The sequence below is a fragment of the Passer montanus genome, unplaced genomic scaffold, assembly GCF_014805655.1.
Source record: "Passer montanus isolate IOZ18808 unplaced genomic scaffold, ASM1480565v1 scaffold2, whole genome shotgun sequence".
NCBI lineage: Eukaryota > Metazoa > Chordata > Aves > Passeriformes > Passeridae > Passer > Passer montanus.
In genome coordinates this window covers 25,886,005-25,899,883 of record NW_024366591.1, presented here as the reverse complement: position 1 = coordinate 25,899,883, position 13,879 = coordinate 25,886,005, and the positions used below count along the sequence as shown (strand labels likewise).

The 13,879-nt window shown below is 41.0% G+C and overlaps 1 protein-coding gene across 2 annotated transcripts in view; it reads right to left on the bottom strand.

Moving 5' to 3' along the window:
- THEMIS (thymocyte selection associated) overlaps window positions 1–12,981 on the bottom strand; it is a 77,974-nt gene extending 64,993 nt beyond the window's left edge. For both annotated transcript variants that reach the window (XM_039707372.1, XM_039707373.1), the window contains exon 1: window positions 12,890–12,981. In XM_039707372.1, coding sequence (XP_039563306.1) covers window positions 12,890–12,980 — 91 coding nt within the window. In that variant the 5' untranslated portion in view covers window position 12,981. The remainder of the gene's footprint in view (window positions 1–12,889) is intronic.
- Window positions 12,982–13,879: the final 898 nt, after the last annotated feature.

Genomic DNA, 13,879 nt, shown 5'->3' with positions numbered 1-13,879 from the left:
AGGGAGAAGAATAAGGCCAAAAAACTCAAAAGTCAAGTTATGAAGAAGAAGGAAAATTCCTCCTGGTCTATGCAGGAGATTAGCAGAAGCTTTGGGGCATGGCATCAATTAATTATATATAAAGGCAATACAGTGAACATGTAGTGTTCCATTTGTAGATAGAATTGCATTGAACACAGAACATCAGAAATGTTGACTTTAATACTAGCTCCCATTCTTCTGTGCATTTCCTCCCAAGAACTAACCAAGATCTGTCCTGAAGCAATGTGCACATTCCTGTCCTGAAATCTCATCTCAAAATTTCATTTCCCTTGTGGTGAGAAACATTGTTCTCATTTCCACTCCCAATGCATTGGTGAGTGTATTTATTTGCTCTCCTACTAATATTGTTCAGCTACTTAAAATACTTTCTTTCTCATTTCCATTTTCCCTTCCCCAAAGGGTTCTCAGGGTTAATTTTGCCCTTTGCTTTATCTCCTCTGAGAAGACAGATTTTCCTTCACACAATTGCTCTAAGCCCTTAGTTATATCTTGTTCAGTTTAAAGTCTTGTCTTTTTACTTTTTAATTTTTTTTTTAACCTAGGTAAGCAGAATGGTATCAGGCAATGAGAAATATTTAAAAACTGACCTCTGGCTACATAGTTTCAATCAATAACTGAGAAGGCCAGTACTGAAATATCATTTTTGCTGGCAGAACTCCCTTCCATGAAGAGCAACACTCTTTGCATCTCTCCTTGTAATGGGTGGGGATGGTAGGGAGAAAAGAGAAAAAAAACAGCTCATCTTTTTTCCTTTTCCACCCAGCTCCAAAAGCTCCCAAGTATTAGCTGACTGATCTTCCTGGTGTTCATTCAAGAACAATTCCAGTCCTGAATATAACCTGGACTGACAAGCATCTCTTACTGAGTCTGAGATCTATTTATTAACTGTGCTGCAGCACCTGGAAATGACCAGTGCTTGACTATCTCCTAGACCTCAAGAGAAGTCACTGGGAGCCCAGCCTGAGCATAACTTATTTTTGTTTTAGCCTAAACCTACCCAAAGCCTCAACAGAGCACCACAAAACAACAGAAGAATGATGGAGAGTAAAGCTGAACAACTGGGTACGTGTGCTCTTTTGTGAATAGATGCAATGCTCTCAACAATTGAGATGGACATGAGAAAATCCTTTTTAATGCTCTGGAGAAGGAATTTTGATTGAAAAAAATAAAGTATAAAAACATCTGGAAGATGCCTTTCACAGGCTGGATGGGAAAACATCCCCTGGCTTCCCTTGCTGAGCACCCTATACAGGCTTAAGGTCCCTAATCTGCTTAGATTCCAAACTCACCCAGCAGGCTTCCTGATGCACACCAGGATGATGAATAACCCAGAGGTATTCTGGATTATGGTGCCACACAAATATCAACCAATGCCAGGTGAAGAAACATGCTGTTTATGCATGCTTTCAACAATTCTGGTACTGAGAAGAAGACCAAGAGAACTGCTGCTCTTTAACAAAAAAGAACCATCTGGTTTTCTTATTGTAAAAATAGTGCATAGCTGTTTGCTCTGTTAGTCCCTTAGCAATTCAACACAGACTAACTCAGCTGTCTCTGTGGAAATTGCTACAGCTCCTCTCAGGAGGCTGGTTGCTGCTAATAAGATCATGAAGTGCCATGTCTGCTCACTTTTTTAATACTCCAGGTATGGTGACTCTGCCATTTCCCTGGGCAGCCCATTCCAGTGCTTCTCTCCAGTTCACTCTTTCAGTGAACATTTTTTCCCAGTATTTGAGATGAGCCTCCCCTGCTACAACTTGAGGTCATTTTCCCTTGTTATGTCACTGGTTGCCTGGGGGAAGAGAACAACCCTCACCTCAACACAACCTCCTTTTAGTTTCAGGGAGTGAGAAGTTCTCCTCAGCCTTATTTTCTACAAGTTTAAATTCCCCAGCTCCCTCAGCTGGTCCTCACAGGTTTTATGTTCAATCTCCTCCACAGCTCTGGTTTATTTCTCAGGGCATGTTCCAGAACCTCAATCTCTTTCCTGTCATTCTTTAACCCCCTTTCTGGGCTTGGCCATCCAGCCAGTTTTATAGCCAGTGATGAGTACACTTGTCCAGGCTGTGGGCTGGCAGCTTTCCCAAGAGAATTCTGTGAGAGACGGTGCCAAAAGCTTTCCTGAAATCTGAGTAGGCAGCATCCACTCCACAACCTTTCCCTCATCCACTAAATGAAGTAGTTAAGGCGCTAAAGCTCTCAAAAAACTGTTGTTGAAGAAAATTTAATGACTATTTCACTCTATATTTGCAACAGAGTGATTCCACAAAAACCCCAATAAAATTAAAATCAAGGGAGGTCACTGTCCTACCATAGAAGAATTAACATGGGAACATAATCCACTGCAAACAAAATGCTTTGCAATATCACCAGAAAGGAGTGTAGAATAGTACTTTTCTTTTGCAGAAGAGAAGTTGGATGGATAGGTCATATAATCATGGAATAATGGAGGCATGCCACCACATTTTCCATCCAAGATATCAGAGACCAACTTTCAACATCTTATCAATAGTAAAACACATATTACCAGATTTGTTTGAAAGACGCCAAGAGGTTGAAAGATTATGAGGGTGAGAGGTTGGGTTGATGGTTCCTAACTGACTGAGACCATGACAGCAGAAGCCTAATTTTTATCAATAATAGGATTTAGAAAAAAAATTAAAAATTAAAATCTGCCATCCACATTTTTTGGGGCTACGATTGCACATACAGTATTGATTTTAATTACATATTTGTCTGCAACTAGATTGCTTTGGCCCTGATTTTAGCCCTTGCTTGGCAGTTTGCCTGGAATAATACAATGAAGATTACATTCAGACAAGAAAAATGTTACCTAGGCACTTGCAGCAAATATTTGTGCTGGTAAAAGGGAGCCAAGGAAACTGCATAGCTTTCAAAAAGGATAATAAAAGTACTTTTTCCTTTAGAAACCATGATAATTAATCTTAAAACATTTTGAAAATTCCTACTTTGTGACAATGTGACCCTGAGAGATTTTACTTCAGCTGTGTAATGCAGACCCCCTCACACAATATATTGAAAAATAAAATTTTAATTAAAATGCACTTTTTAAACATTTATTTGTTGTTGCACAACAATAACTTTGTTTTTCCCACTCGAGTCACAAAGAAAATGTAACTCTTTGAAAATGTAAATCAAATAACCTTGAGAAGAGAATCTTTTGATTTGAGAAAGAGGTATGCAATAGAATGCAAAATCCCCCCCAAACCAACATTTTAGCAGAACCCAGAATAAAGCAGCTTATTTACAGTGATCAAACAATGCCCCCGAAGGCTGTAATTAAAGAGCTTGTTGCCTTTGAAAGAACCTTTTCTGAAATGTTACTTTGTTCAATAAAAACCACATTTATATCCTTTCATAAGCTCATCTCCAGTTTGACAATCTGTGTTATCAACCACCGTGATCAGATCAAAGTAAGCATCACATTTGGTTCAATATCTTTTCCCTCCATCTTTCCTAAAATGTTAAGCAGCCACACCACCATCCTCCCTAACATAAGCCCTTTATTTGATTTATTTCTCATTATAGCTACAAGAAGAACACTTCTGTATTAAAAACAGCAATATAAAATATAAATACAGTGAACGCCTGATATGGAGGATATCATTCTTAATGTCAGAGCATCTGACAGTACCACTGAGATAAATTTTTTCTAATACAAGGTGAAACAATAAAATATCTCAGTAATATGTTCCTTTTTCTTCCCAGCAGCTTGGAGCTCCATTGGTGACTGCTCTCGGAGTGAACGCCTCACTGATGCTGATAGAAACGGCTGACAATCAGGGCAGGGAGTAAAGAGCAGTAATACATCACCGGGATGGAACTCCTTTCTGCCGAATGCCTCCGGGCAGTTTAGTACGAAGGGCCAGGGAGAGCGATGCAAACGAGACAAAAGATTTGACTAAGGTGGCACAGAGGATTATTCAGCAGGGGTGAAGCTCAAGCCCAGGCTGGCTGACTCCCAGTCTCACAGCCTGTCTGATCCAGGGTGCTGCTAAGCACTTCCAAGTATCCCACCCCCCCTTTTTTTTTCTTTTTTTCTTTTTTTTTTTTTTTTTAACAAAGACCAAGCTTCTTTCTTAACAAAACCAAATTACTTTGGAAGCCAAACACTAGGCATTGACTGCCTAGTCCCATGAGTTTGAATCTTTGAAGAAAAATATCTTCTCTTTCATGTCTCAGTAACACTCACTGAATTCATTGCAGCTGGCAGGCTGAACAGTCTTTGAAAGGAGATCCAAAGAACCAGGAACCTGGCTGCTAGGTGGGGAGATGAAAGATCCCCCTACATCTCCTGAAAGAGTAGAACTTTGTCCCAGTGTCCTTTTCCCAGTGCTCTTTTCTCCACTATTAAGTTGTCATCAGTTGCCCATATAGGTGCTGTCTTCACTATCAGAGGTGACTCTGTTTCAAGGGCTGGTGAAATGGTTCTGCTTTCTCGTAAAGGCTTCATGCCCTGGTGCAGCCATTCAGCCAGAATTACAATAGCTCATTCTCCACTACAACACAGCTCAGCTGAAATCACAGTTTTATTAAGGCTGCTGCAGGCTCTCAAAGTAATACGAAGGGCATAATGGATCTATAATTAGTGTCAATAAAAAAAGGTATCATTCTTTATGGGCATTATTTGAGGGCTAGCCAATTGTTCGGAGTATATGCTCTTTGGCAAGAAAAGACATCTATGTTAAAGTTTTAAAGGAGGAGAGTTTTGCTTAATCATTTAAATCATTTTATACTCTGATTAAGCAGAAGGAAAAGCAAACATTTTCTGATGGGGAGAAATTAGGTGGCTTTTTTTTCCAGTCAAATACCTCCTGAGCACCAAAGATGCTCAGCAGTCTGCTGGATTTCCCCCACTAAACTCAAATAATCTAATGCCTTGTAGGGAAGAGGCTGGAAATCATGCACTATGATAGGCAAAGAAGGAAGCATGCCCCAGCTTCTCTCTCTAACCCCAGGCTGTGAGAGTGGCTGCAAACAAGATAGAATACCTGTCTGGCTTTTATCCAGCCCTCCCTCCCTAACCCCAGAAGGTGCCCCCACTGAGAGCAGGTGAGCCCAGCTCCCCAGTGCCCACACAGTGCTCCAGATGCCCAAGGATTGCAGAGTCATGAAGGCAATGTGAGTTTGAGTGGAAGGTCCTTTGTCAAGTGACAGAACAACTTATTGGGCTTTCAAAAAACTCTTCTCTCTTTATCATGTCCTAAGCAACAAAAATCTTTTGGTTTGATAATTTTAGGACACAAACCTTCCAAAAGACTTTATGCAAAGATGCATCTTAGCTAGATCTTACCTACGTAGGCTGTGAAGGGTCTGATTTTTGTGGGCACAAAACCATCAAAAAACAAAAGCCGTTAAGATTTATCTTTTGCCATATAAAGCCAAACTTTAAATGTCAAGTGCTTTAAGCCACTTCAATCATCATGGACTTTAAAAAATTGCTTCTGAGGTTTCTGATTTATTACTTTCCTGATAAGTTTATGGCCTTTTTTTTTTTTTTTGTAAGAGCATTCTTCTGATTCTCTTCTATCTAGAGGCTCACACACTGCATGTGGCAGCAGAGCTTTATGCATGCAGCACCCACTATAATGCAAAGAGCAAGTAAAACCACAACTCTCAATGAAATACCTTTGACCTTTTATTTGGGTTTACCCAAATGAGTCAGAATAACTACAGCAATGAAGACAATGCCCAAACCTGATTTTGAACAGCATTAGTCACTGTTATAGCTGTTCATGATTTATTTAGTTTCATTCATTTTCTTTACAACATTAATTCCTTTGAATTTAATATTATTCACATATATGTTCAACAGAAAACTACATTTTGTTGGACAAGGTTTAGGAAGGCTGCTCCAACTGAGTTGCAGGATCAGATCAGAGTGTTGAGCACTTCACAGATGCAGTCCAGAACTGGAAACTTGTTCAAGCATCTTCCCTACTGAGATCAGAGCATGATGCCCCATGTGCCATTTCTGTGTGTCCAAGGGAACTAAGCAGAAATAGTGGACTTGGACAAATGCTATATTCCTTCATGAACACATCACCAGATACTTGAAAAAAAGTTGTGTAACAAAAGCCCTGTAGCTCAGAAACAGTGTGTGGTCATGAGTTTGTGTATTGTGGGATGTTTACCCCAGGATCTTCTCTCCTGTGTAATTTAACATAGTTGTTCCTTTGTCTTTCCAGAGCCTGAGTTTGTGAAAATTATCTTAGTACTTTTGTAGGCTTTTTAGAGGTTTGTGGGAAGGGAAACAGGGCCCCTCCTGCTGCAGACCTCCTCCTCACATCCCTGGAGCCCAAGTGCAATGACAGCTGGGGGGCTCTCTGCTACAGGACACTTCTCTGCACATTGAGGGAGCTTCAGCAAGACAAGACAAGGAGCTGACCACTGAGACAAACCAGGCAATTTGGGTATTCTTCCTTCCTCCTGTGCCATGGGGAGGCCCAAAAGTGAATGTCACAGAAAGAAAATCCCCTCAAAGGAAATCCTGAAATCAGTTTCACCCTGAGTACCAGCTACCCAGGGTCAGATTTTTCTCACTGTGTCTGGATGAGTCATTCCATTGAGGGCAGCAGTATTAATAAAATGAGCAATATTTGACCCAAAAAAGTCAGGGTTTGTTCTCACACCCACTGAAGAACACTTTCTTTCTTGTTTAGAATAAAACAGGCATTTGAAGAAGCTTGAACAAGTGCAGGAGAGTTTCAGTGGTTTGTGTTAATAGAGAAAATTTACTAATATGCTCCAACTACTGACCACAAAAAAGAATCCAAACTATTTTTTACTGTTGGCTGTACTTAAGGCTCTTGCTCCTACTTGCTCAATCAAGAGGAACAAAAACAGCTGTATTCAAAGGAAACCACCCTTCCACTTTTTGATATGTTCATCTATCTTTTAAAAATCTTCTCTATCTTAAAAAAAAGGACACAAATTAGCAAGTGAAAGCACTGTACCACAAGTTTCACAAATTTCACGTGCAGTTCTCCCTTGGCATGCACTCCACTGAGAATCCACCCAGCAAATGCAGAGAATTATAATAATTTTTAATGGTATTTCACCTCTAAGAAATACTGCCTTATTTATCTTCATCAAAGCTGTCTTATGCTCAGCCTCTGTTTAAATTATTTGTTGCTTTTTGTAAGAAAAAGTAGTTTTATTAATCCTGAAGAGGCAGTTTGCTTGTTTTATTTTACGTATTACAGACTGCATATCCTAGCCTTCATCAACTCATTGGCTTACCATACTTGACAAGGGAGAAGGATTTATTCTCTAGGTTGGCTTAGAAACAGTAAAAAATTTCTACCCTATATGATCACTTTTGAACTGTTAGTGTTGAGAGATATTTCTTGTCTAAATTAGGACTCGGGGCAGCTGAGTTGGGATCGATAAGGATTCCTTTTGCATTCAGTTTGCCTAGCTACAATAAGAGGGTTAACAAGATCTTTGAACTCTGTTGATGGTCAGCAGAGCCCATCACTTCCCTGAAAGGCTTGCAGAAATGCATGCTGGAAAGATGACATTTTCCAGTCAGCAAAGCAGAGAGAGTGAAAGCGAAACTGCAGAGACAGCGAGCGAATGTGGATACACAGTCAGCAAGAGGAACGATGAGTCATGTTGTTTAGAGTTGACCAAAATGAGTCTTGAAATGGAACTATTCACCCAAAGGGTTTTGTTTGGCATTGTCTCTCATGCAGATGTCAGAAAACACCAAGCATCTGCCCAGAGGAGGAATCCCAACCTGTCAGTTCTAAGAGTCTTTAGATCCCTTGGGTCTGGAAGGACATTAACCAAGGACATACATGTGGGGTCCCACAGTTGCCTCTTCCCTATATTTTCTCCCTGCACAGATCTGGCACTTTCCTGAACCCCAGAGACTGGAGTACCACAGCTACAGCACACTGCTTCCCTGCATACCCAGCCTGCAGAGGCAGAGGCTGTTGGCTCCCTTCTCCTCAGAGAAGGAGCACAGAATTTCCTGATGTGTTTCACAGGCCTGTTGTAAAAGAGGGTATGTCCTGGAACTTCATTTTACACAACACAGATGCTGTTTTCAAATAACTGAACCACAGAGCAGAGCTACAAACTTTCCCCATATTCTGGGAAGTCCCAACCCCTGAAGAAATGGGGGAATACCATTACTGGTGTATATGTTTAGGTGGGGCAAGAATGGCAAGACTGTGGGTGAGCTAATAACAAACACCAACAGAAGAGGTGCCTTGAGAGGTTCTTAATTTTTTACAGTTAAAGTTGGCATTTTTTACTGTTTTGCCATTGGTTAAATTAAGCCTGGAAAATATTAAATTCAATTACCTATAAAATAATTATATAAGTATTAAAACAGACATAATTTTTGCAACATAAAAATGAAAGCCTATATTTGCATGTTATCTGTTAAAATCAGTGGTCAGACAGTACTTACCTTACTAAGTATCAATATTTACTAAAATGTTCAAAGAAAGATATTTGATCAATCAAATCAGTTCCCAATGGAGTTTCAGCAATTTAATTTTTTAATAACATATTTTAATGAGCTATTAAATTATCATGTCCCTCAGTCTGCACTGTAGTTCCTTTCTAATCAGTGCTGATTACCAAGTTATTTGTATCTGGCAGACTTGCTTTCATTTTATAATCATCTTTCCTATTCCCTTCAGAGTTTCAACAGAACAGTCCAGTTTCTATAGCAAGGACACTACAACTGCAGAGTCCAAAGCAGCTGCCCTGAGAGGCATCCCTGGCATTTGCAGAACCAGCATCTCCTTTCATCTGTGTTTCTGTTTTCAAACCAGGGATGACAATAATTTCTCTGCTTCTGTGTGGACTTTTGAATATGATGATGAAAAGCATTTTGGAGGAACTCAGGACTCTTACTAATACCCCACGTGTCTGACTCTGCAAAGTGTCAAACAGTGGTAGGTAATGGCTGCAGGCTGGGTCTCTGACTATGCAGCCCCACACAGCTGGAGCCAAAGTGGAACAGAAACATGGGAGTGTGAACAAGCACCTCCAGCCTTGACTATTCTGCCTAGAGGCAAACTGGTAAGGCTTCAACCAACCCCAAAGTCCAAGTGTAGCATGAAAATCACTGATATCATTCAAGGAAAACACTTTCTTCTTCTTCGTGCCCAGAACAGAGAGGTAAACAGCAACAGAACTTCCTAAGAAAGGTATCTAAAATGTAGTGTTCACTACCAACAGCAAAAGTTCAACTGCCCAGAGCTTTTCTAGCTCAAAGTATTCCACATGTAAGCAGGGTCTATAAAGTTATGTCCATTTGCAGTTTGGGGAACTACAGTTAAATACATCACATTCCAGTGGTATCAGCAGAAACATAATTTTTTTTAATAGGCCAGTAGAGAGACTAATGGTAGAATGAGTGCACACAGCATATGTTTTCTACTTGCTCTCCACTGGGAACAGTAGCAGGCAGGCTTGGGTCTGAAAGGAGAGACCTAGATTGTATTTTGTGTAACGTGGATAAAGAAGCAGAATGGATTCTTTCAGAGATGTTATCTTGCCAAAGGCAAGTAAATTCCCACTCTCTCCCTGGAGCTTGACTTCGCAGCTTCTAATAAAAATACCTCACCACATGGAAAACATCCATCCTCACAAAACATTAAACTTTCCTTATGCTTCCAGAGGTACTGAAAATCTGTCAGGAACTGTAAGGCTAGTTTGCAAGTCCAATATTCACAAAGTCATAAGACCTAAGTGCCGGGTATGGAAAATGCTGCTTCCAACAGAGTAAATGGAGAATTTAATCCCCACAGCACACAGAGCACCAGAGAAGAGCAGTGAATCAATTACACTCTGTTGTCTTATTATCAAGTATTTTGCTGTAGCCTTCTTTGGTTGGCTGCTACAGCTTTGAGGTGACAGCTCTAATGCATGTAATAGACCATTATTTACTCCATTAGCCATTCTATGTACCTGCCGATACTATGTTAAGAAATCTTGCCCTTTTTGGGGGTGGTTCTGAAGAGGGAAATATACATTAACATTTACATATATAAAAATTCTTCCTATTTTAAATTTTTACACAGGAAAATTAAGTATCCCTGGTGATTGATCAGTTTCAAACAATCACATGTAATGCTTTAACAGTTGATCTTCTCCCTTAGTATCTGCAGGTTGTGTTGAGAATGGTTACAGATTCCTATGAAATCCTATTCCACAAAAGCACTTAGCTGACCAGGCTGACTGTGTAGCCATTTGGGAGCTATTACAATCAGTGCACAAACGCTCAGATTTGGTCCCGGCATCCAGAGCAATAAACCCATATTCCCTGCCGATAGTCCTGCCATTACCCACACTGTGATTGCTGGTGTACTGCATGGGGTAAGAGCAGTCAAAAAGGTTGGTGCAGGGGCAGAGGCATCTGCCTGAGGAAGGACTAAAGAGTGGTTGTCCTAATGGAAACTTGAAGTGCTCAAAGTGGCCTGTTCTCCTGTTTAGCAATATAACTCCAGACTCTCTTTGAAGCACTGGTCTTTCAACAGAAAATGTAACATAAATCATATTGCAATCACAGAACAATGTGTTCTCCCCAGCTGCCAGACACAGAAGGAAGGAAAATATTCAGGAAAGATCTGACACAGACAGAGAGCTCAGGGAAGGAGGGAGAGAAAGGGAGTGAGGGCCTGGCCTGAGAAGACCTTTTGTAGCCCTAAATCCTGCAAACCTGTCAGGCACCGAGTGTCTTGAGCATCTCAATCTTCCTCTGAAGCAAGGAAGAAGAGGAACCCACAGAAGACTACTAAGAACATCGGTGTTCCTGGGTACTTGCAAGTGTTTTTTGGGATATGATGACACTGAGGGCAAGGAGCCAGGCAGAATGTATCAGTCTTTCTTGTTGTATAAACAAGAGACTTGTGCATGGCTGTCGGCGCTGCAGCTGCTGCGCTGGTGGGACACGTATGAGAACAGCTGAGAAGGCACCAGGAGCAGAGGACAGGAAGAGGTAGTACTGCTGAAGACCAAAAAAGCACCAGAGCAGTATGAGGTCACTTTTTAATGCTAATATTCTCAGGTCTCTGGAGCACATACCACACCCTCCCAAGGCTAATTAACAGTGAATAGACTTTTTCTTTCACATGTGAGGAATTGCTACAGAATGGTCTGTGTGCCCACTCACCAGTGTTTTTCTCCTCAGGAAAATTGAAGGGTTTAGACAGCATGTAGAATCACAAACTGAAATACTCTGGCTGCAAAAATGTACTGGTATAAGTTTTACCATCCATGAGCAGTAGGATGCAGACTGTAGGAACTCAGAAACCTGCAGACAGTTGGGCTACCATGATTTTATCATAGCATTTTGTGTATATATGTATATATATACACACATATATACACATACATCCCATAGTATTTAGTGTACACATATATACGCATATATACGTATATGTATGCATATCTACATGTACAAATGCATATAAATTGTTTTTCATATCACTTCTGCTTCCCAGCTCAGTGAAAAGAGATGAATACTGTGGCTACTGCAGCTTAAGGACGTGATCTTCCCCTTTTTAGTTTTAATTCTACTCTTCATCACTTTGGCTGCAATTTTCTTATCAAAAACCTATTTGTCACAGCTGCAGGACCAGTTTAAAAGATATAGCTTGAACAGGCCACAGAGCAAAGTTCACAATAAGAGTATTTTCAAAAGTTTCTGGAAATTTTAGCTAAGTTTATTTCCCAGAACATTTTTCTATATATCAGTATTATTCATAGGTAGTTTCCAGGGCAGCCAGGATAGGCAATCAGGAGCATGTGGATAGTACTCTACCATTCCAAATTCAGTATGCCCTTTCTCATTTCCTTTCTGCCCAAAGAGGCTGTTGTCATGGAGGGAAAAATCGCCCACTCTGGCCACAGCTACTGATTGCCAGTCAGACTCTGGCTACCTCCTCTCTCCTACTATGGAGCAGCATGGAAATATTTAGATTGATGTAAAGATAGATGTTGTGGATCCCGAAGTGGGTGTTTGGCTGAAGATGAAGCAGACATCTGTTCATTTCATGAAACCCTCTCTATTTTATCAGTTGAACCCATGTTCTTCCCTCTCAGTGGCATGGAAGTAACTTTCTTTTTCTAGACTCATACATGATCTTGACATGATATCTTCACTATCAATGAACAAAGTCCAGGCCCAAACCAAGAGCAGATTTTTCCCTCTAATGCAAGCCTCTTTACCACCTTTCAAGAGTGTTCTGTGTACAACCAGAGCACTAAAAACATCATAAAAATAGATCTGCACCAGAAAAACCTGGTAAAATATTACCCCTGTGCTGCTCCTGTCCAGCTCAAACCAACTCCTTTGCATTGTCGCACACTTGAAGTGCGCCCAAATACAGGACAGAATTTCAGGAAAATCTTATGGTCCTTCATGGTCATATTCCAGATCCCTGGTTCTTTATTTCTGAGACAGAAGAGACCTCTTCATGGCAGTCCCAGAAGTCCAAGAAGTTAAATATGATGAGTTAAATAAATCAGCTTCTGTGAGGTGATTTGCAGTTGCTGGATTTATGGCTCTGTATAAGTGCAAAGCAAATTAGTGACTTATTCCAGTACTCTTTCCAGGATATGATGAGGACTAACTAGTTTCTTTTTCATTGCCAGTGAGAAGACCGAATGCACACTGCACCAAAGGCATTTCCAAAGCTATTGATAAAACACTCATTCTTCAGCTGGTGGGAAACCACTAGGAGACAACTCCATGAGCATCCTTCCTATGCCTCCCCTACATTCTACATTTCAGTCTGAAGGGGGACCTGATGTCAAATAAGGGCTTTCAAAGCCCTGCCAGAAAATATTCGATGCTCACCTTGACAATAGATGCCTGACTGGATTTGAAGGACCCTGGGAAGGGCTCTGAGGTCCAGAGAATGAATGAACTTCTGCAGGGTAGAGGCCATGGTCCGCGCACTGCAGCATGTGGGTTTGGCATGTAAAGACCAGTGAAAAAGCTCTCAAGGCACTCTCAGCCTGGTGCATGCTGTGCTCAGAAGTTCCACAGCAGAGGGGAGGAGTGGCGTGGGGAGGTACTTCTGCTTCCTTCCCTCTGTGGCTGCTTCCTCCTGTATGTGCAGCTGGAGCGGGGTGAGACAGCTGGTGGTCCCCTCAGCTGCTTCTGGCACCCACACCCACCAAGGCTCTCTGCCAGGCTGGGAGACGTGGGAGATTGCTGTGGGTACTGGGCTCCAAAGGGGAAAGGGGGATCTGTTATAAAATTTTATCAGTGATAGTTATTGACCCTGTGAAAAGAAGATACTGAACATCAGCCCTGCCTAGAGTGGGAAAAAAACCACCATATCTGGGTGGGGTGTTGTTGGTTTGTTGGTTTTTCTTTCCCCCTCCTGGAACACAGCAAAATAGTTTGGTTTTTCACTTCAAAACCAAATAGCTTTTGAAGAAAACAGATGAAGCACTCTGCTGTCCTAAATATTTTGTCTGGATTTAAGATATACAGATAGAACACAAATTACTTCATCCTCTAAATGGACATTTAAACACAATATTGTTACACAAAACAGTCAACATTTTCTTGTACCACCAAAGATTCGTAGGAATTTGATATTGAGGTGTTTCAGCTAGGAAGACATTTTAAGAGACAGTACCAGGTGAAAATCAGACTGCACTGGTGACAAACCCCCAGCACTGATCCCAGCTCTGCCAATGTGAACTTGATCAAGCACTGTTGTTTCAGCAGGTCTCTTATGAAGAACAAGGCCACAGCAAATTAGCAGCAGACTCAGATCATGAGGAAAACCGATGTGACTGTGATTTGATGTTTTTTTGCAATGCTCTCCTGTCT